The sequence below is a fragment of the Phaseolus vulgaris genome, chromosome 7 (assembly GCF_051622355.1).
Source record: "Phaseolus vulgaris cultivar YP4 chromosome 7, ASM5162235v1, whole genome shotgun sequence".
In the NCBI taxonomy this organism is placed as follows: Eukaryota; Viridiplantae; Streptophyta; class Magnoliopsida; order Fabales; family Fabaceae; genus Phaseolus; species Phaseolus vulgaris.
Genome location: NC_143504.1, coordinates 54,309,678 through 54,333,133, shown reverse-complemented (window position 1 = coordinate 54,333,133; position 23,456 = coordinate 54,309,678). Strand labels below are relative to the sequence as shown.

The window sequence follows — 23,456 nt, the reverse complement described above, 5'->3', positions numbered from 1 at the left end:
TTTTTTCCCCTATAATGCATCTCACACGATATTTAAACCAACTACTTATAATCTGTTTCTGAAAACAATTATGATCTAGCACAAAACAAATATAGCTAGAATTTTCATTATTAGGAGTCATAATTCAACTTACTAGTTAGTTTATTAATAAAATTACCGTATTTTTACAATACTAAAATGTTAATTATTAAGAGATAAAAATTGTGGAATATTAAAATTAACTGTACCAAAATTTACTGAGTGTAACTTTAAATTATGATTAGTCTACTTTTACAAATATTTCAAACAATGATTGTAAAAATACGAAAGTAAAAATTAATATTTGTTATTTAGATTATTTTAGTCAAGTCAAGAAAAGTCTGTGTCTGCCATCACAACTCCATATGATGGTGATGCATCAACAATAAAAGCATCATTTCTTTGTACCCTATAAGAAAGCATTTCGTCTTAAACTATTTGACCCAAAGAAAAAGCATCACATATATCACAATTATAATTATTTAGTAAAAAGGAAAATAATAAAAAGTGAGCTCATAAAAATAATAATTTTAATGTAATTTTTATTATTCATTGAAATTAATTGAGACCCACTTGTGATAGTTAATACAAATCCTAAATTCAATTGTTTTTATTGTACACAAGAACAATTTGAGACACAAGATGATATATAATTTAAGTTCCACTTTTAGTCTTTGGCATCATTTCATAATCTTTAATCGATAGAGAGTTAACAAGTGAACAGTATTTTCTTAATAGCTAATAGCAAAAATGGCTTAAATTATCTATGAATTATTCAAAATCTGTTTAATAACGAAATTATTTTTTAAAAATAAATCTCAGATTTGTTTTTGACCTTACTCATATAAATAAAATAGATTAAAAATTTTTAACGTTGACATTAATGATTTTAAATAAATTGAACTAGTACATATATACAATCATTCAAAATATTAATTTTAAATAAAAAGTCACATCTTTAGGAAATTATAATTCATAATTATTATATTTTTTATTCTGTTTTTCCTCACTTTCATCTCATGTTTTAGTATTAAAACGTAATCTAAACTAATAATTTTTAAAAAATTGATAAATATTTTTAATAAATAAAATAAATAATCCAATTATAAATCAGTTACATTGAAATCTTATGTTTTCTCAACAAATCAAGTCAAAGCTTTAAGTATGACTCATTTAATAATTAAAATAAAGAAGTACAAACTTAAACTACATTTTATGCAAGACTAATTAGATATTTAAATGTTTCATTTGCAACCCCTAGTAATAATAAATATTTATTAAAAACATGTTATAAATTTACATTATATCGTTTTTTTTTACACCTTTAAAAAGTATGCAAAATTAGGATGGAGAAAAAGAGGCATGATGAGCTATATATACCAAAAAATGAAAAAAAATACAAATAAGCATATATAAAAGATTTTTTTAAAAAATATATAAAAAAAATTAAATTAATCTACATATTCCTTAATTAAATGAAATTTTATTTATAAAGTGCGGTGTTTTGAAAGTATAAAATTAAGTCCGTAAATATTTATATCAATTTTAATTGTGTCCTTGATTAATTTTTGTTAGAATCCCATTGAGTTGGTTAAATTTTAATCTTTTATAGATTGTTAGATTAATTAGTGTAGTTTTTTAAACTAATAATTTTTAATGAATAATAGTATTATCTAAAAGTATGATTAGAAATCTAATTAAAACTTATGAGTTTAAGGATTTAACAAAAAAAATTAAAATACAAAAAACTTAAAAGAAAATCGTAAGAAAGTATTTATTTTTATCCCTTCACAAATAAATTATTTCCTTTTAATTCCTTATTTATAAAAATAAGCCAAATGTGATCCTTTTTATTTTTAAATGTCTCTTTTTAATCAATGGTTTCTAAAAACAATAATATTTTTATAAAATAATTAGAAGAATAATAAAATGATTTTTAAAGTAAAAGAAATTACCCTACTTACAAATTCATAAAATAAAATGTAAATATTACTTTCATTAAAAAATTGACTATGGTTCTCTAAAAAAATTCAAAAACATATAATAAAATGCGTACTTAGAATTTGTTATGACCCAAGATTATAAATATCATTTCATATACCAATACTACCATATTTTTTTCTATATCCAAATTAGTTTTCAAGAGATTTAAATGATAATTTGGACACTCATATAAGAAAGATATTAAAAGTTGAACATTAATTTGATAAAATAAATTTTATACCTATTTATATATTATAAAATGTTTTATTTTTAATAAATTTATGATGTTTAATAAAACATATTTATTTTAAATAACGAAAATAAAAAATAAAATCAAAAGTGTATATATATATATATATACAGAAAATTAGGGCCAACAACCCCAGATATACATGTAGATCCTTTCATGCTCTGGTCACCACCAGGCCGGATTTGAGTGTTATTTTTAGATACTCTTATGGCACTTTGTTAAAATAAATTAATATATATTTTTTAAAACAAACTCATTAAAAATTGTTAATAAAAAAAGTATATATATATATATATTAAATTAAAATATAAGATTTTATTTAATAGTCATGTTAATAAAATGATGTGTTTAATCAAGTTTAGTAAATGAAGTAAAGATATTCATTAAATGTTGATAAAGAATTGTGTGATGTTAAGGTTTTAATATCAAAATATTAATGCACAGGTAAGAGAGGCTCTTCTAATTGACATTTGATTTTCTATAGTAATAACATTCATGCTTGTGGCAGCAAGAGTTTTGAGATCTTGAGCCATTTTGGATGCAAAACCCATTATAAAAGGCCAACAAACAGAGAGAGAGAAAGACAGAGAGAGAATACAGAGCTCCCTCTTAGAGGCCATTGCTCTTACAACAAAAAAAACAAAGAAGACACACTCTCTCTCTCTCTTTTCCTCTTCTTCATTCTTTTGTTTTTCACCTTTCCTTTATTCAACCTTTTATTTTTTCTTAGGCTCTCACATAATAATACCAACTTACATTATCAGTGTTCTGCTCATCGTGGCAAAAAAAGTGTCATGCAATTACTAAACTAGCATCACCAACGCCATTCTTTCTCCCGAAGCATAAAAGTTGAGTGTTCAAAGATCCAGAGAGGAGGAACTAACAAGGTTTATTTTTTCAGCTTCCTTTATGCGTGACCTCGAAGCAAAACACATATAGCAACTACCCATAAGAAAATATGCTGCTGCTTTACAAAAGATGGTTGATTTTCTGAAATCCATTTCATGGGGTTTGCTTGTTTTTGTGTTTGTTTTTTTCAGATGGAAGCGTTTGAAGGGGCGAGGGATGACATTTCATCCCAAGTGGGTCTGATTTGGAGCCAAGTGAAGGAGCCAGTGATGGTGCCACTGCTGAGAGTTGCAGTGTTTGTGTGCTTGGGCATGTCGATTATGATGTTGGTGGAGAGGGTGTACATGGGGTTTGTGATTTGCTTGGTGAAGCTGTTCGGTAGAAGACCCGAGAAGCGTTACAAGTGGGAGTCTCTGAAGGAGGACGTTGAGTTGGGAAACTCTAGTTATCCCATGGTCTTGGTCCAAGTCCCAATGTACAACGAAAGAGAGGTAGCATATACAGCATAGTTTTCCCATGAACTTCACAAGCAAAGCCACATCTCTTTGACATTTCTAAATGCAGGTTTATCAACTCTCAATCGGTGCTGCTTGTGGCCTTTCTTGGCCTTCAGACAGGATCATCGTACAAATTCTTGATGATTCTACTGACCCATCAATCAAGGTACGCATGCTATTAGTCTCTTTTGAGTAAAAGTTGAAGACATTGATGATAAAGGGGTTGTGAGTGAGTGAATGAATGAATGAACAAAATGCAGGAGTTGGTGCAAATGGAATGTAGCAGATGGGCAAGCAAAGGAGTGAACATAAAGTACGAAGTGAGGGACAACAGAAATGGGTACAAAGCAGGGGCTCTGAAAGAAGGGATGAAACGTAGCTACGTGAAGCAATGTGACTATGTGGCCATATTTGACGCGGATTTTCAACCAGAACCTGATTTCCTCTGGCGAACTGTCCCATTCCTAGTCAACAACCCTGAACTTGGTCTCGTTCAGGCACGCTGGAAGTTTGGTACATTCTCTTTCACTCAACACGCTCCTTCTTTTTTCTTCATCTACACCTCATTTAACACACTTTAATTCTATCAAACCAGTTACATATTATTATAAAAATTAATAAATTTATTTTACATAGGATTTGTCTATGTAAACTCTTTCAAAAACTTTTCAGAAAAATATAATTATTTTTTCTATTAATTAACTCAATTTAAAAAACTGTTATTTTGACAATTCCATAATAGTGAAAGACCCCACTTTACCATGTCCACTCATCTCTAAAAGATCATTTCTGCCACTACTTTTAACCGTTATAGGATGTCAACGTATATAGACTCATTAATTAAGAGATAAGTTAAGAGTATTGATATGTTACTTATCACATAATTTTAACAGAAAAGAGAAACAATCTTTTGGTATGTAACAATTTTAAAATTGTGTTGAACAAATTATGATCGTTAACTGGTGTCTTTTAATTTACAGTTTTTAAAGTAATATTTTTGGTAAGTTATTATGCTTTCATTTAACTTCATTAATTTTTTATTTTCTAACTTGTTAATGAACTAATTTTAGCTTTAGTTTTAATATAAGAAGAAATTTATGTTATTTTATTTTTTATGTTTTACTCGTAAAATGTTTATAGAGAAACTTTTACAAAATAATACTTTATAATAATTTAATAATAATTTTACTCCAGTTTCTCTATTATTTGTAATTTGTAATAATTTATACAGTCTTTTGATACGAAATTGTTATATGCAATAAATTTATGAATTGACTCGTGTTAAAAATTATAGAAATCAAACCCATTCATTAGTTATGTTTTATTGAAACTAACGAGATAAAATAAGTTTCACTTTTTTTATTAATAAATCTAAAAGTCATACTAATTTTAATTATTATATTAATTAATAAAAAAAAAAGTACAGCATATTGTCCTGAGTTATGGTTCTAAGCTTTTGGCGGCTTCGCTTTCTTTCTTTCTTTTCTTTTCTGGGATTAACCATTTTAACCTTAATCCATGGTCTTGGTTCGGAAAATACAGCGTTGCCAATAAAAAAACTGTCGGTGGGTATCGTTTGTTTTGGAAATGCTTTTGTTTGCTTCGGCCATGGTGGGTCCATCTTTGTTTTTGTATGAACCTGTGCATGTTCCATGTGTGTTCAACTCTAGCTAGTGCTGTGTTCATACTTTGTTAGTTTGGGTTCACTTGTCTTGTCTTCTAAGATCTGGAAAAGTGGGAGTGGCTACAAAGCAAAATCTCTTTTTTCTAGTTTGAAATTTTGAATACAGTCGCCATGAGAAGTCCCCATCATAAATGAACTGAAAGATGATTAAACATGATACAACAATAATGTTGCAGGGGCTATGAGTGTGTTTAGGAGTTCATTTAATGCGAGAATGGGGTTAGTTTTCTGTGGCCGAAAAGTGAGATAACAGATAGACCATAGTAGAGAGAAAAAAATAGTTAGTGTGGGTGTTTATAGGCACAGCAACTCAATGGTGGTTCGTTAATTATTATTTTTTAAAGATCAGGTAACTTTATGTTAGAGATCTAGTTAGAGTCATTTATATCTTCACCTAATAATTAGGTCATCATAATAGCTACCTACAAAAGTATGTGCTAGATTTGTACGTATACGAGGCAGAACAGAAGCATGATTTAATCTGCATTTGAATCGTCTACCTGAATTAGTAAGCATGGTTTTTGGAAAGATGAAGTGTAACATTGTCATTGGTACATCAAAATTAAAAAAAACATTTTGAAAATGAAAATAATTACAATTGTTGCAAGTGGCTGTTATTTATCTAGCTATCTGAGTGGTCAATTATGATGTTCTGTGGGACTGTTAATTATTTTTGGCTATTTGAGTAGTGCGGTTCTTTATGATTTTGCAAAATTCATATGCTATAATTAGATCAAAGAAATGATGATGTATAAAACAAAAATTGCACGCATTGAATTACACTTTGCTGTATATACATTTAAAAAGCATAAGGAATAATTCGTATTCCAACAGTATGATTACTACATAACAAAGGAAAATATGATAGCATCTGTGTTCTGTGCAATGCAATCTGAGTGACTTATAAGCGTGCCAATTAAACGAGAAGGACATTGTACTAATCCAAGAAAAGACTTGAGCATGTGCATTAGCACTTTGCAAAAAAAAATTGGACTCAACTTTTGAAGTTTTTGTTTTTTTTTCCATCAAGAAAGTTGCAATTTTGGTTCAACTATTCTTAAAGTCCGAAACATAATTATGGTAGATTGTTGTGACCGCAAAAGAGGGCAATACTTGAAATTATCTGCATGCGTAGGGGGTGCCTATGTTTTACGAACACACAATAGTTGTTGTTGGTATAATTGTGGTTGTTAATCTCATGATTGTTCATAAGATGTTTTTTTTTCATCTCCTTTCTTCTTTTATTGTTATTATTTTTTTATTTTCTCTAGTAGCACTATGATTCTGCACTTTTTTTTTATATTTTTGTTAGTAATCTTAGAAATCACTCATTCACCAAAGAAAATATTCACCACTAGTGCATCCGGCAGCTGCATGTGCAATTTTAATGGTGGACCATCATTTCCATGTCACTGTCTAAATCTATGGCCAAGAGACAGCTGAATTGATGTCGCACTCTCCTGCTAAATCATTCCCAATAACACGATGAAATTGTTAATTACATTGCAGCAATTTTGTGGAATTAACAATCCATTTTTTATTTTTTGTTTTGCAGTGAATGCCAATGAATGTTTGATGACAAGAATGCAAGAGATGTCACTGGATTACCATTTTACTGTGGAACAAGAAGTGGGGTCTTCCACTTACGCCTTCTTTGGCTTCAATGGTAATAATCATCTAGAGGCAAATAGTTTCTCTCCCTAAAATATAAAAAACGAAAACAGTTTCATCTGTTTTCCTTTTCAGAAAAGAATAATTGATTTTAAGTACAACACTGGAAAATGGAAATGTTTTCTTGTAGTTGTAGACTTGTAGCATGGTGATTTTGCAACCATTTTTAGTACTGTTGTAAATGGTACAGGAACTGCGGGTGTATGGAGAATTTCGGCGCTGAATGAAGCTGGGGGGTGGAAGGATAGAACCACAGTGGAAGATATGGACCTGGCTGTCCGAGCCAGTCTTAAAGGATGGAAATTCTTATACCTCGCCAATTTGAAGGTGAAATTTGCTTTTCTCTTCTTTTTCTGATAAAAGTGGTAAAATGGAAAAATGTCTCTATACTGTTTGATGAAATGTCCATCACATGATAGGACTATTAGTAAATACTAACCTAAAATAGCAGTACATATGCTTAAACAGCACAAACAGTTTCATTCGGTCGTGTTCTTTACCAATGCAGAATTTAGTAACTTCAGGAAATAGATTTACATAATTCAATACCAGTCACTGTTGTAATCTTTTTACTTTTTTCCAAAATTTAATTGGGACTTAGGAGGGTTAATTGGTTGGTTTCTTTTGATTACATGGTTATTGCTGACATGCATGAGTTTATTAATTGGACAACAGGTTAAAAATGAATTACCAAGTACTCTGAAGGCCTACCGGTACCAACAGCACAGGTGGTCTTGTGGACCAGCCAATCTTTTCAGGAAAATGGTCATGGAGATAATAAGGAACAAGGTAAGGTTCCCCCATTGAATTGGCAGGACAAAAAGTATTGGCTATTTATGACCAAAATTCTTGTGTGTGTCCATTGCAGAAAGTATCCTTGTGGAAGAAGATATATGTGGTTTACAGCTTCTTCTTCGTCCGGAAGGTCGTGGCCCACTTAAACACTTTCGTGTTCTACTGCATTGTCTTACCTGCAACAGTTGTGGTGCCTGAGGTGGCGGTACCCAAGTGGGGTGCTGTTTATATCCCTTCCATCATCACACTCCTAAATGCTGTGGGAACTCCAAGGTCTTGATTTTCTCAACTTTTCCTTCGTTCTAAAATCTAGTTACCTCTACTGCTATCCAATATCATAAATTGTTTTACACTATTATTCAATCACAAATTGATATATATATATATATATATATATATACACATAATATTTGTTGACCATTATGTAAAAAAATTGACATTAACATTGCAGAAAAATTAAACACCCAACTTAAGATATCCATAGAGTGCATAATAAACGCATCAAATATGATTCTTTATGCATAGCACATGTGACTGGCCTTAAACCATGTAAATGTAATGAGGAATGGGCAAGCACACCCTGGTTCTCTACTGGTAAAAAAAACATTTAAAACTTTAAAAGACAATGAATATGTTTTACAAGTATAACCTTGTTGACTAAAGGTGTATTTTTCAGGTCACTCCACTTACTGGTCTTCTGGATTCTCTTTGAGAATACCATGTCTCTGCATCGAACAAAGGCTACAATTATTGGTCTACTAGAGGCTAGCCGAGTGAATGAATGGATTGTCACCGAAAAACTTGGAGATGCTCTTAAGGGTAAAGGTGGGGGTAAAGCAGCCAAGAAGATTCGTTTCAGGATTGGAGACAGGTATAATAATGGAGTATTGTTAATTTGTTATTCTTGGTTTCATTTATCAGATAACAATATTCACTAATTCAAACTTTAGATTATATCCCAGTGCTTACCAATCTATATTTGCTGTCTTTGTGTTCAATATCATTAGAATTCACATGCTGGAACTTCTTGTTGGATTCTACCTTTTCTTCTGTGGCTGCTATGATGTTATGTTCGGGAAAAACCGGTTCTATATATTCCTATATATTCAATCAATTGCTTTCTTCATCATGGCATTTGGATATGTTGGCACTATCGTTCCCAACTCCTAAAAGAACTTCAGAACACTTCATTCAGATATCTACATAATGTAATAGTGCTCATTCACAGTATAATCTGTGACATTAAATTAAAGCTTGTGTTATGGGTGGTCATTCTTCAAGGTTCTGCATAATCAGAGTCGTGGCTCGAACAGTTTTTTGTGAATATTCAACAAAGATACATAAGAAAATTACAGAAGTTATTCCTTTGGAAATGAAGTATACAGAAAATGAGTACAGCACTGGCATCAATCTTCCCTGGGCAAACATCTTTGATTGGACAGATGGTTTATAGGATTTTTGTAGTTCTTTTTCTTTTTAAATTTTATAAATCATTTCCTTCTTTACTTGAATTTGTTCGAAGAAATAATAAACATCTTCAATAAATGGGATAGATTACAGAGTTTCGTGTTGAATCTCCTTTTTGTCTTACTCTGTCAATTAGTTAAAATTATACCAATAGTGTGTCGGTAACTAATATGTTAACTTCTAACTAAACCTGAAAAAATCATATCATAAATATGAAACATGACACTCATCCCTTAACATTAACCAGTGAATATTTTAGTTGGCTTGGTCTATGGCTAAAGAGTTCCAACCACCAACATTGGTATGCCTCACAAGGAAACAAAGAAAAGTTGTCTCTAGTTTCCTTTTCTTTGCATTTGCTGTTGGCACCAAAAAAGAGTTCACTTTGGTAACAGAAGTAGAAACATAGGTAAACCAAATCAGTCCTTTTTCCTGAATCCTGTGAAGGGTAACAACATGTCAAAAGCATTTATAACTGGCAGCTCTATGTTTGTTTTCCATTAATAATCCAACAAGCATGTGTGAACCCAAGTCAATTTTCACCATTCTATTCAATCAAGGAAATATGAGGTCACCGAAGCTTTCAAAAAGAAAAATCAAAATGTGAATGTTATTTGCCATAATCAACCTTTCAATAATTTAACTAGAGTCGTCCACTCAATTGCTAGCCCTTGAAATTGTATTGTCATAATTTTGTTGCAGTAATTTTTATTAAAATAACAAAAGTGGAAATCAATGTAAACGCATCAATAAAATGAGAAGGCCAATAATTTTTTTCCAAACTAATATACAATGCAATGAATTCAAACCACATATATCTTATAACATGTGAATGGAAATATATATGAAATTGACAACTGAACAAATGCAACGTGGGTTGAAGGCTAGTTGAATTACTTTCAATAACCTGGTTTTTGCATGTTCTGCCAAACAAGGAAGGTGGACCAAATAGAAAGTGATTATGGTCACACACACCATTTTCCCATCAGTTCATTTCCATGTTAGAACAAACATTACATATAATAATCTTTGACTGTTTATGTTACAAATTTGTTGGATAAAATTATCAATTCTCGGCCAATAACCTTTAAAGATAAAGTTGCAAATGTTAGAATTTTGCATATATGTTTAATTATTGGATTAATTTCTATGTTATTAGCTGTCCAAAAAACTCTATATTATTAAATAATTTCAATAGTTATAATAGACATTTTGTTATTTTTTAGAAGATGACGAATATTATTTTAGTCATACTTTCACATTTTTTATGGGAGTGTTTTCGATAAACTTTAATTTAAACAAGTATTAAAATAAATAAAAATATTTATAAAGTTTTTTTTTATTTAAGGTAATTACGTATAAATATTTTCAATTTGAATTTTTAAATATAGAAAATTATTAAATTCATAACACTAAATGAGTCTACTGAAAAGATTTTTATAGTTATTTTTAAAGATACAATTTAATTTTTTTTATGTATAAAACAGGGTAAACTTCCTTCTATTATATTCGAGAAAAAAATGGAAAAAAAGTAAGGTTATTGAAGTATTATAAAACATAAACAGAAATATAATATTTAAAATTAAACAAAATAAATTAGGATGTTAAAAATTGAGAATGAAAAATTAATATAAAAATATGAATTATTCAGGATAGTAAATAAATTTGATAAAAAAATAAAAGAAATTGGTAATAATTTGTTGGTTATTTATAAAGTACTAGCACAAAATGATTTTTGTCACAACAAATAATAAATAACAAATAAGAATGATGACAACTTCTGTCAAGCAAACTCCTTCCTCCACTAAGAAACACCTCTTCATTAACTAAACATAACTCCCTTTCACCAACATTCACTGTTGAAAACATTGGACTTTAATGGCACAAAATTCACACTCATTTAATGTTAGGAGAAGAATAAAAGAAAATTTAACTATACTTATGCTTTCCTACAACATCGTATTTTCATGGAAAAATAGTTAAGTAATCTCATAACGCACTTAGGATTGCACATTAATTCTTGTAAAACAATGATAGTATTCAGACAAGTCACTTCCTCATTTAACTTTATTGTTTTTAACTATCATAATTAATTTAATAAAATAATTATATGATAAGTTTAATAACTTTCATTATAATAGATTTTAAATGATCTTAGTATCATATAAAAATGTAATTACTCTTTTATTAAATGTTACCAGGAGTAACCAATGCAATAAAAAAATTCATCAAATTCCATAAAGATCTTTTTAACTTGATTTCAGTGCCTAATTAACTCTAACATCTTTAACTTTTGTATAAAAATAATTATAGTAGTTAATTCTCTACGGATAATTATAATTCAATTAAAAAAAATCGTCTTCGGCCTTCGATTCTCATAATAAGAAAAACTCCCAAATTTGAAAGGTTTGGTCAGAAATTAATATCTTTACAAAAGAGAATGTCATAATTAAATTTATAAAAATTATTTTCTAGTGATTCTACTTTTCTTTTACTCTTTATTGAGCATATTTTTAGATAAAATACTCACTAGAATTTCAAAAATAAAATAATCACTAAACTTCAAAAATACATAACTAAATAAATAAACTATATCCTCACAACACTTTGAACTTTTTAGAAAATATACAAAATTCTAAAAATAATTGCACAATCTCACGACCTAAGTCCCGAAAGTTAGATCCATTTTTCAGTCCAAAATCAATTATATATTTTAGTGTTTTGTTAGTCCTTTGAAGTTTTTGGTGTTCTTCTAAGTCCATGAGTGTCCTAATAATGATTCCAAGTCTTTTAGGGTCCCCCAATGATTTGTTGTCATTTTGGCATGCACCATATGTCATCAAGAATAACACATCTTAGTTTTTAATCTTCTTTTACTTGGTTTTATTAAGGGTAAACTCTTAATTAAGTGTCTTATTTAGTTTTTAATAAATTAATTTTACTGAAACCAAGTGTTAGAGATCTTTTAAACTTTAATTAGTTTGACAAATTAATCATAGTTCTTATTCTTTAATTTTAGTTCACAGTCAAATCGTTTACTAAAAGTCAACTTTTAAAATCTTTGTACATAGATTCCATCTTGTGATTTTGATGGTCCTATATTTTTTTAATAATTATGGGTTTTTTAAGATGTATAAGTCAAGATTAAAACTCTTAATCTATTTTAGTCCACTATTTCAAAGAGTGGACCAAAGTCAACTTTATTGACTTTGTAGGTTAAAGTCATAACATAAGTGATTTCTATAATTTGACTTCTCCTAATTAATAAATTAATCTTTATATTATTAATGCTAATCCTTACTTGATATAAAAACTCAAAAAAATTGGAATGTTAAAAAGAAGAAAGAAAGAGATAAATAAAAATAAAATTAAAAAGTTGAAATTAAAAAAAAATGCAGGCTGTGGGGTTCGAACCCACGCGCACTTATGTGCAGAAGATCTTAAGTCTTCCCCCTTAACCACTCGGGCAAACCTGCTTGTTGATTAATTTTGGTTACGTTACTATTTATCACATATTATTATCTCTTAAGATAAAATAAAAAGAATAAATAAAAACGCCTCAAAGAATGCAATATATTATTTAGCAAAAACATTTGCATTTTACCAAAAAAAAAAAAGAATGCAATACATTATTCATAAAATAAGGCATACAATAAAAAAAAATATAACAAAACAAATTAATCACATTTTAAAAGGTACTCTAAATTCTATTTAAAAATTAAACGTTTAGATTTTATATAAGTTTTTTTTTTAAAATTCTATTTTTAGATTTAAAAAATATTTTATTAACTTTTTTTAATTATTTTTAATTATTTTATATCAAAGTATATAAAAAAATTATTTTAACTTAATATCTTATTATTTATAAATTTTTATTTATTATTTCCTTGTTTATTTATTCACTTGAGCGTCATAAATATATTTTCAATTCTTAACATTATTGAGTCTATTAATTTTTGTTATACATAATTTAAATAGATTGAAATTTTCATTCCATTAATTTATTGATGGTCTAAGCACTCTAAAAACACTTGGATTAACAAAAGGTGGTAAAAAAATTAATGAAGAGTTTTTACCACTATTATATATATATTTTGCTTCAAAGTTAACTTATGGAAGGTTCTTTATAAAAAAAAGTGTTTTTTAAAATTGTGTTAGGTAATACTACACCAAGAAATATATTAGATGTAAAACATGATATAAAAATTTAACTATTTTAAATATAATTGTATAGTATATAAAACTAAAAAATATCTTAAAATGACATTAATTCTCACCTGTATAAGATAAAATATGTGTATATTTTTCAAATATTATCCTTTGGTCATCTAGAAATTCAATTAGATGAATAATTCCGACCCTTTCTCTTTATGATCAGAGATTATTCTTCAATGCTATAATATCAAATTAGATTAATAGCAATATAAGATTTCACTCTTTTTATTCACTATTCTACTATCTATCTTACTTGATAGATTTAGGGTAAAATAACAAACATATTTATTAGGAAGGAAACTATTTTTAAGTCTTAGTGGTTTATATAGATATAAATCTTGTTATAGTCATCAAATAATCTTATTAGCAGGAAATTTGTTTTTCCTTAACCTAATTACTATTTTATTATTTATTATTAATTTAATTACTTATTTAATTCATTTAAATAACAAGTCACGAGTAAATTTGTTTTGAATTGTTGTATTTGAATCATAATTAACTTATCTATGTATATTTCAAATTCATAATAATGTATTCTTCTTGTATTTTTTTAATGAAATTGTCTGCTATGATTATGTTTTGTAATTGAAAATATGACATTACAAGTCTGAAAGTAATTTTTGGATGAAAATATAAAGTTATATATATATATATATATATATATATATATATATATATATATATATACTGATGTAGATGTTCTTTTGGAGATTTTTTAAATACTTTAGTTATGTAAACACTTTGGTAGATATTATATGCATATGATATAAGTTCATTTATGTATCTATCGTTATAAACATAATATAAAAATATTCAAATACCATTGATATCCTAATCTTGAAAGAAAAAATAATTACCTAAATAAACAAATTGATGAATAAAGAAATTTACCAACATTAACCTCTTTGAATGTTTTGAGTTTGTAAATTCAAAGCATATTTGGCTGAAATAAGTCACATATGTATAGCAATAATAATTACAGGTTGTCTTGTGCGGACGTAGGTATGTGTTACGTAGGAATTTACAATCCTAAAATTATATTCCTGTTATTTATGAATGTTTGTGTAATTTGATTGAAAATTACTTAAAAAAACAGATTTGAAAAGTTAAAAAAAGAAAAATACTCATATGCATTGCTTTGATTCTTTGCCAACAACACCAATAGAACGTGTAACTATGAGACGTCTAATAACAACAATAACACGTTCAATAATAACAAAGATGAAGTACAAAATTTACTACAACACAAATAAATGATAATGGAAAAGACTTAGGATAGGAATTACAACATGACTCAATAGCATTTTTTTTTCACTTTTTCCTTTTATTATAGGGGAGCAACTTGTAATTAAGGAAGTGCAGGAAGAAAAAACCTAATTTAAATTCGATATTTAACTTGTATATACTCCTTGTAGGTGTCATACGTGTAAAAAAAATTATGAGGTTCAAACACTTCTCTTAAAGGACACACGTATCGGTGTCGACACTCGTAGGACATTTATTAGTAAATTGTTCCATTCAAAAAATATTTGTTGAATTTTTAAAAATTCTAACACGATTCTATAACACAATTTTAAAAGATATAAATACAATAATTTTTTAAAAACTCAAATTTATTGTATAAATTTTTATTATGATTATAAAAATAAGGAACAAATTCTTTTCAATCCGTCATCAAAAATATCTTCCTGCTCCCAAAAGGATTTGAAACATACTTTTGTACATAAATATTTATTTTTAATTTATATAATTCAAAATTATATAATACATATATACATATATATTTGTCCCGTATCATACATTTTAGAGATTATACGTATCTTTGTGTCCATATCTGTATCGTGTCATTGTCCATATCTTTATCCGTTTTTGCTACATAGAAAAAAAAATAAAACAAATTGCAATAAGCAACAAAAAAAAAAAAACACAAACATATACTGGCACTTATCACATTATCACATGATAATAAAAAAGATCTTTCATACTAAAGTTCCACATTATCATATTATACACAAATTTTAATATCATCACACCTATTTAGTGTTTAAGAAAAAGAAGGATAAACACAACATTTTCACTACATCATATATAATCATGAGAAAATTCAGTAAGGATCCAGTTGCATAGAATATTCCATTGATGCACCTGTAATACACACTAGGGTAGTACAAGCATATAAAAGCCGCTTGAAAAATCTACGTGAAGAGTGTTGTTACCAGAAATATTAAAAAGTGCTGTTGATTAAAGAGGCCAAGGAAAAACGAAATTTTTAATTTTAAACAGAACATGGTTGGACTCAGGACTTGGGTGTAGATCGCTATGTTCTGTCACTTTTCATCTGCGGCTGAGTGTGTTTTTAAGTAGCAACATAGCATAATCTAAAGCCTCGAACTTTTATTGAAAAGTCTCAATTTTGAACTCACTCGGAAGTGATGGAGTCGCACGTGGATCTGGGTTTTCTCCTACACGCTCTCATGCCATCTTGGAACTCCGTTAGTCTTCAATACTCAACCCCAGTCTCTTCGAATTCGCCGATTATACGAAAATTATGATCAATTTACAATCTTTTACCCCTTTTATAATCTGGGTCAGGTTCCTTTGCTCGCGGGGTTCTTCAGTTACTTGGCCATTGCTGGATCCATTCTCCCTGGAAAACTTGTTCCTGGGGTTGCTCTACCGGATGCAACTCGTCTTCACTATCGCTGCAACGGTCAGTTATAATATATGCATGTTAACGACAATGTGGTCGTCTTTTTATATCTAAATAAGAAAAAATGTGTTGGGGGGTTTTAACTATGATTTCATTTTCTCAGGTCTGCTCTCGCTTCTTCTGTTGGTTGCTTTTCTTGGGATCGGTGCCAAGATGGGTTTTGTGTCTCCCACTGTATGTGTTCCCTGAATTTGTCTGTTTTGTCTAGTTTTATTAGACGCATTTGTGTGAACTCGTGAAATGTAAGATAGATTAGATTGTTCAGCTTCTTTCATGAAGATTAAGGTTAAGATGTTTAATGTGCTTTTCTGGTAATTCTTGCAGGCCATATCAGACAGAGGACTTGAGCTGCTGTCCACAACGTTTCTCTTTAGTTTTCTTGTATGTGAGCTTAGAGTTGATATTTGGAGTGTCAAAGTTTGGCATCTGATAATTTATTGGACTGAACCTACATGCATGCAGTTTCATAAGTGTTTTTGGTATTTTTATCCAATCAGAATTGAATTTTCTTATCAGTAATGTATGTTGACGTTACTGCGAACTTTTAGTACTTGTATTATCGAGTTGAAACTCTAATTTTGATTAGATAACACCCAAAAGCATCTGTAAAACTGAACTTGCATGTAGTTTTGTCTAATTTATTGCCTGTCATCTTTGTCTATTGAAATACTTTAAATGACATGCATTCTTTGGGTTAATGTCTCTTCCCGAGATTATATTTTGTTCACAACTTACTGCTGATTTGAATCTTACGTTTTGACGCTAAACTAGTATAGGTTGAACATTAATTTGTTTGTTTTTCGTCTTTAAGGTTTTCTATTTTTCTTCAATAGGTTACATGCACTGATCCTGTTGTAGAGGCCATTGCTTCACCAATACTGGGGCTCATTTGTAAATACCAATTTGGTATAAATATATTAGTTTTCAACTTCATTCTACAGATATACTAGAAATGAAAATATGAACATATCCCATTTTGAAATCAATCAACAATGTAGTATTATCCTATTGGGTGGAGTTGGGCACTTACTCCATCGGGCTCTATTACCAAGTTTTTAGTAAAACCAGTTAGAGTGTGGTCTTTTCAAATCGTTTGTCTGAAGTTTTCTTTGACATTCCTTTACCTGGTTGATTGAACTATCCCATTTGATCCATTTTTAAACTTAATTGATGAAAAATTAAATTATATGACCAATATTTGGACATCAATACCTTCTTCCTACAGTTAGTGTTCAATCTCTTCTACCTACGGTTTGGTTATTCCCTTACAATTTTGACATAAGATGGTTTATTTGAATTATCATTTATGATGTTCTTACTATTCAGCATGGCATGATAATTTTATTCCCTTTTGGTTGTCAGTTTTGTTGATCTTTTGCATATAAATGGCAGGTGACCCTGGTACTGTATTTTTTTGGTTGCAAGTCACAAAGTAAAGGCTCATCTCTAAAACCTCATATCAGTGGGAACCTGATACATGATTGGTATGTTCTAAACTAGGATTGCTTTAACTCGTGGGAATTAAAAAGTGGGGCCATAATTTTGATGTTGGAAGCATCATATATTACTTTTCAACTGCTTAAACAACAGGGAGATGGCAGAAGGAATGTGCATATGCAGTGGGTTACTCTATGACCAATATTCTCTTCTATTGCATTTCCCTGACCCTAGGCACCACTACAAAATATTATGGTCTTCAAGAGGTTATATTAAGTGTTAGATAACATATTTAATTTAAGGCCTATTTAATATGTAAGTAGTTGTGTGTTTGTATATAGTGGCAAAATGCTGTCTGTTTGCATTTTCTATGTTTTATCTTTCTGTGTATGTTAAGTACTGGCATGTAATTAGTAACGCAGTCAACTTTGCTCCCCAGAAGGAATTACTTTTCTATGATTAATCTTGATGATGTTTGTTTTCTTTTTATTTAAATAGGTGGTTTGGAATACAACTAAATCCTCACTTCATGGGTATTGACCTCAAGTATGTGATTTTCCCAAATTTCTTGCTTGTTCTTATTTCACATGACTGTTTTTAATTTAAGCCATGTTAAAAATATATTTTCATTCCCCATCTCTGCCACTGAAAGATGTATTTTCTTTTTCTCATTTAACTTGACTGTTTCAGTTGTGATTTATAAACTTACCATGAATGATACATCTTGCCCCAACCTGCCAATGAAAGTTGTATCTCATTTGGAATACCTTCATGATTATTCTGAATACCAAACTGTGGTTATATGATCTGTAGATTGTTCTCTTCTTTTCCCTGTGAAACTTGACTCAGTTTTCCCTGCAAGGTTTATTGACATTGACAACCTACTTGCCTCATGTTTAGACATCCTATTTTTTTAACACTGTTAACAGACTGGATCTTAAAAAAAGTAGAAAGCATATATGTGTGTTTTAAAGAATCAAATTGGAATTATTATACTGGCACTATACTACTAATCATATAATAGAGCAAGCATGGATAAGAGATGTTTGTATTGTGTTGTAATTTTAGCCTACAAAAAGTGAGATATCGATGTAACAATAACTAGAGACAAACAGTTTTAAAATAGATCTTAAGACATGAATAATAATTCTTGAAGTTATTTGCACCTCCTGCACCCTACTCTCATGGCCAAATTTTAATTTTTTTTTTCTTTCAAATGTTTGTTTTATATTGCATCATTTGGCTAAATTTAGGATAGTATCCTTGTCTTTATTTTCTTAGGTAGCATATTTTTATATTTTTTTCATGTCATTTCTACATATATTTCACATGCATGTCAACTGAATTTTGCAAATAAGATTACATTGTCATATCTAACGAGGTGGGAATGATGACTGAAATCAATCTGGCATTTTGTTATAATTTAATGGATTATCAAATTGCAGATTTTTCTTTGTTAGAGCTGGAATGATGGGGTGGCTACTTATCAATTTATCTATTCTTATGAAGAGCATTCAAGATGGTACTTTGAGCCAGTCAATGATTCTCTACCAGCTATTCTGTGCAGTAATCTCGAAAACTTGCATGTCTGTTGTAAAATGAAAATGTATTATATTGTGTGCTTGACATGTGAATTTCTGCCATTTTGTTTCAGCTATACATCCTGGACTATTTTGTACATGAAGAATACATGACATCCACGTGAGTTACATTTGTTCCATTGGAAGACTTGGGTTCTATAAATTTCATCATGGATTACTTGTTATGCTAAGTTTTGAGATGATGATTCTCATTCACTTTGTTGTAAATTAAAATTCTTACACCAATGACAAACTTTCAAACGATGAATTTTTAATAAAATCTACCTGTGCATTGATCCATATTTTGATCCATATAAATTTCAAATTAGTTTGAAATTTTTTTTTTTATGCAATTTAAATGTGTTAAAATTAACTTATAATATACTTTTCAAATGAACAAAAATATCAACAAGTTGGCTTGAAAGTAGTAGGTTATTGTGCTCTTTTGTTTTATTTTAATATTGTTGGAGGGGGCATGGTGACATTGGAAGTGCAAGCACCTGGGTGGAGAAGTATACAAGTATAACTTATAAGTACCGTGTCCAAAATACAATGGGCCTATTTGGGTTAGCTTCTTCATAAGCATTTTTGGAATAACAAAAAAGAAGGAAAAATGAAAAAAAAGCTTTATACACTAAAATTAACTTATGCATGAGTTAAAAACCATCTTGTAGAGAAGCAAGCTAATATGAGATAACTTTTATAAATTAGCTTATGCATAAGATAATTTAAAACTTTTTATGGAAAAGTTTACCATAATAAACCAACTATGGGGATAGAACAATTTATGAAAACCTAGGATCTAGGTTCAGCACAGTATATACATAATTTTTCATTTAAAAATTTGCAAAGATTTAACTGAACAACATTCCTCCTGGATTTTTCAGTAAATTATGATCAGGACATCCACTTGATCAATCACATATGATCCAAATCCCCTTTCTAACCTTATCTTTGTCTTATCTTTTGCAGCTGGGACATAATTGCAGAGAGATTGGGCTTCATGTTGGTCTTTGGAGATTTAGTGTGGATACCTTTCACTTTCAGCATACAGGTATTTGTCATACTTGTGATTTTGGATGAGAAATAGAAAAGTTTGAACTTCCAATTTGTTTGTGTAAGCGTGGGAGATGTTACCTTTTCGTTCATAGTCATACATACACACAGTTGTAAACTGAACTTCTCTATCCATGAATTTAGTTTCACCTCTCAAAAGTGTTTTTGGAGCTCTTGTGTTGACATTGAATACTCCATTCTGTTTGTCATCTTCATTGTGGATTAACTTGAAAGTGATTTTGTTAGATGGTCAGTCACTACTACGTAGGTGAAAAGGGTTTGTATCAGACTAAGTCTAAAGGATAGAAAATTCTTACAAATGTTATTCTTGTCCATTATTACAAGCTGAGGGTCCTTATGAGGACTGAAACCCAACAGTTGGAGGATCGACAACGTACACAAATATGATCCATAAAACACAAACAAGAGCAATATTTAAAATAGAAAAAGCCTAATTGATCAAATTTTCCATCCACAATGGCCTTCTGATCTTTTGCATGGGCATGGAAGGAGGTTCTGTGGTGTCCTTGTTTGAAAATTGGGCTGGGCTTTTCATCCACTATCAGATTTTTTTCTTTGTTTATTGGATTTTGGTAGGTTGATTTGATCTTACTCTTAACTAAATACTTGTTGTATTACTTATCGGTGACAAATTCAGTTGAAGAAGATAACCTACTGAACTAGAAGAAAACAAGTTGGAAAGTAATGCCCAAAGGCCTAGAAATGGACCGAGGGAGAATTTGAATTTGTATTCCTCTTAGAATAATGTTTCTTTTTCAGATAGCAGCTCCTGACTTATAATTTCTTTAATGTGTGCATAATTTACCATTACAATTGATAAATACGAAATGTGTGTTATTTATGTCTTCCTTTTAGTTTGCTTTGGTTTCTGTCTGACATTTTAGATTTCTATTAAATGAGGGGACTTTCCAAATCATTTTCCAAGAGACTCTCTTTCTGTCTTGCTAATCCATGTTTTTCATATTTCAGCAAGTTAAATTTCTCATATGCTGAATCCATATAGTTTATTTTCTTTTGTGCGTGTGTATGTGTGAGCTTGGTCAAGACTTGATAGTGACCAACAAAGGTATGTACGTGCTTCAGATGCACGCTTCAAACATAGTTTACCTGTGTGTTGACAATCTGCAATTGCTGTTAGGGGTGGTGGCTATTGAGGAACAGTGTGGAGTTAACAACGGCTGCCATAGTAGCTAATTGCTTTGTCTTCTTGATCGGGTAACTTGAAATATGTAAAAGTGACTTCTGTAATGCATACACTCCTGAAGTGACATACACTTCTATCAGTAAACCTTATAAACTGTAATTTGTGCAATATAACTGTGCAGATATATGGTATTTCGAGGAGCAAACAAGCAAAAACACGTATTCAAAAAGAATCCAAAGGCTCCTATTTGGGGTAAGCCTCCAAAAGTTGTTGGAGGCAAGCTACTAGCGTCTGGTTATTGGTAAGATTTCATTTATGTTGAAATTATAGAATTTTAGATATAGGGGGAAAGCAGAGAATAGAGTAACTCTCTGAAACTGATATTCAATATGATGTTTTACAATGTGACACATACATAAGCACTGGCCTTGTTCATACAAACACTAGTGACTACACTCTTAATTCTAATGAAAAAAGGAAACATATCAATGAATATAAAGAAATATGAAAACTTAGGAAATAGGAAAACCAATCCTAAAAATAATTTAAAGATGCTTTAAAACATTGTAAGATATGATCATGAATCTATTACAAATTCAGATGCTATGAGGTAAAAAGAAAAGATGATTGTCATATTTTTTTATGGGATTTATACGCATGTGTGGTTTATTTTTTAAACTCTTCATCTAGTTCATAATTTGTGACAACGTTCGCTGGCTAGAGCAACGTTCATATCCTTATTCTTTTTCTTATTGAAGTCACCAATCTTTCTTATTTTTATTCTTCTTATTATTATGTTGAAGGGGTGTTGCTAGGCACTGTAATTACCTAGGAGATTTGATGCTTGCTCTCTCCTTTAGTTTACCTTGTGGGATAAGGTGATCTCCTTAACTACTTGCTTTATTATGTTGACATAAAGTCATGGATATTTGTTATTTTTCTAAAAGAAATTAGTGTCAAACCTTTGTATTTGACTCATTTTTGCAGTTCACCAATTCCATACTTCTATCCTGTTTATCTTCTTATTCTGTTGATCTGGAGAGAGAGTAGGGATGAAGCTCGTTGTGCAGAGAAATATAGAGAGATATGGGCAGAGTATCGTAAACTTGTTCCATGGAGAATATTGCCTTATGTTTATTAGGAGTATAATAAGGGCCTCTTCTTGCCAATGCTACTAACCACTTTGATGTAAATTGGTTCTTGGGGTCCCCTATCTTGGATCATGGCTTTCTTTTTAGTGGCCATCTCTTTTTGACATTTCTCTTTTTGTTTTGAAAAGAGCATGGCATGGTGAAAGATCCTTGGCTTATCTTACCATCACCACCAGTAATGTTGGGAATGATGGCCTATTGGAATCAATTTGATGTCTCATGTTGCACTTTAGGCTCAATATCTTGCTTTTCATTTCCATCCTGGAGGTTAAACAGGCATTAATTATGTAGCAAAGTCCTTTGGATTTTGCTAAACATACTGGATTCAATGCTTTCACATCACCAGTAAATGGTGGACCATCACAACATTTGGTAGTACAAAGTTAGAGAAATGTTGTATTCATGATGAGAAACAAGATCTATTGACTAAGAAAGACCTTGATTAAACTGTGCTCTGTTATTGTTCCTGAAAAGGCAATTTGCTTTGTTTTTACAATGCTTAACGTAAAAAAATAAAAAATCTTTGTTTTCTTAGGTGATAAAGATTTGGCAGGTTGTACAGAGGGACACCACCAAAAATGCTGAAATGCAACCACCATCTCTTAATGCTCCAAATCCCTTTTCAAAAAATAGTAAGCTTGTGGACTCCCATCTAAACAACTACATAATATTTTCAATTTCAATTTTCCAATTACCATAAACATTGAAAATGGTAAGTATAAAATTAATATGTGAATATATAGCAAAAATTCCTAACATGTTCGTGGAGTTACCTTCAGTGAAGATAAGTGACTGTAGCACCTTTTTTGTAATCATAAGGAAAGAATCATTATTTAGGTTGCAATCCGAACTAGATTAGTACTACAACCTGTATAAGCCATATGCAACATTTTTAATACAATTAAAAAATACAAAAAATTGGAAGACC

The 23,456-nt window shown here is 29.9% G+C and overlaps 2 protein-coding genes and 1 non-coding gene across 3 annotated transcripts; 2 read left to right on the top strand and 1 right to left on the bottom strand.

Moving 5' to 3' along the window:
• The first annotated feature begins 2,760 nt into the window (after positions 1-2,760).
• ATCSLA09 (Nucleotide-diphospho-sugar transferases superfamily protein) lies at positions 2,761-9,321 on the top strand. The gene is made up of 10 exons (XM_068637557.1): positions 2,761-3,138; positions 3,292-3,591; positions 3,665-3,763; positions 3,858-4,110; positions 6,837-6,947; positions 7,143-7,279; positions 7,628-7,741; positions 7,821-8,020; positions 8,424-8,618; positions 8,755-9,321. Exons 2-10 carry the CDS (start codon positions 3,292-3,294, stop codon positions 8,915-8,917), a joined length of 1,572 nt encoding a protein of 523 aa, XP_068493658.1. The 5' UTR covers positions 2,761-3,138; the 3' UTR covers positions 8,918-9,321.
• A 3,286-nt stretch (positions 9,322-12,607) lies between these two features.
• Positions 12,608-12,690, bottom strand: TRNAL-UAA (transfer RNA leucine (anticodon UAA)). The gene has a single exon. It is a non-coding gene; the product is annotated as a tRNA-Leu (tRNA).
• Positions 12,691-15,494: 2,804 nt separating this feature from the next.
• Positions 15,495-22,767, top strand: FK (Ergosterol biosynthesis ERG4/ERG24 family). The gene is made up of 13 exons (XM_068637556.1): positions 15,495-15,921; positions 16,022-16,139; positions 16,243-16,313; positions 16,464-16,520; positions 17,532-17,623; positions 18,075-18,122; positions 19,022-19,142; positions 19,231-19,277; positions 20,129-20,210; positions 21,372-21,448; positions 21,559-21,678; positions 22,181-22,255; positions 22,365-22,767. The coding sequence occupies exons 1-13, from the start codon at positions 15,862-15,864 to the stop codon at positions 22,516-22,518; spliced, it is 1,122 nt and encodes a 373-aa protein (XP_068493657.1). The 5' UTR covers positions 15,495-15,861; the 3' UTR covers positions 22,519-22,767.
• The last annotated feature ends 689 nt before the right edge of the window (positions 22,768-23,456 follow it).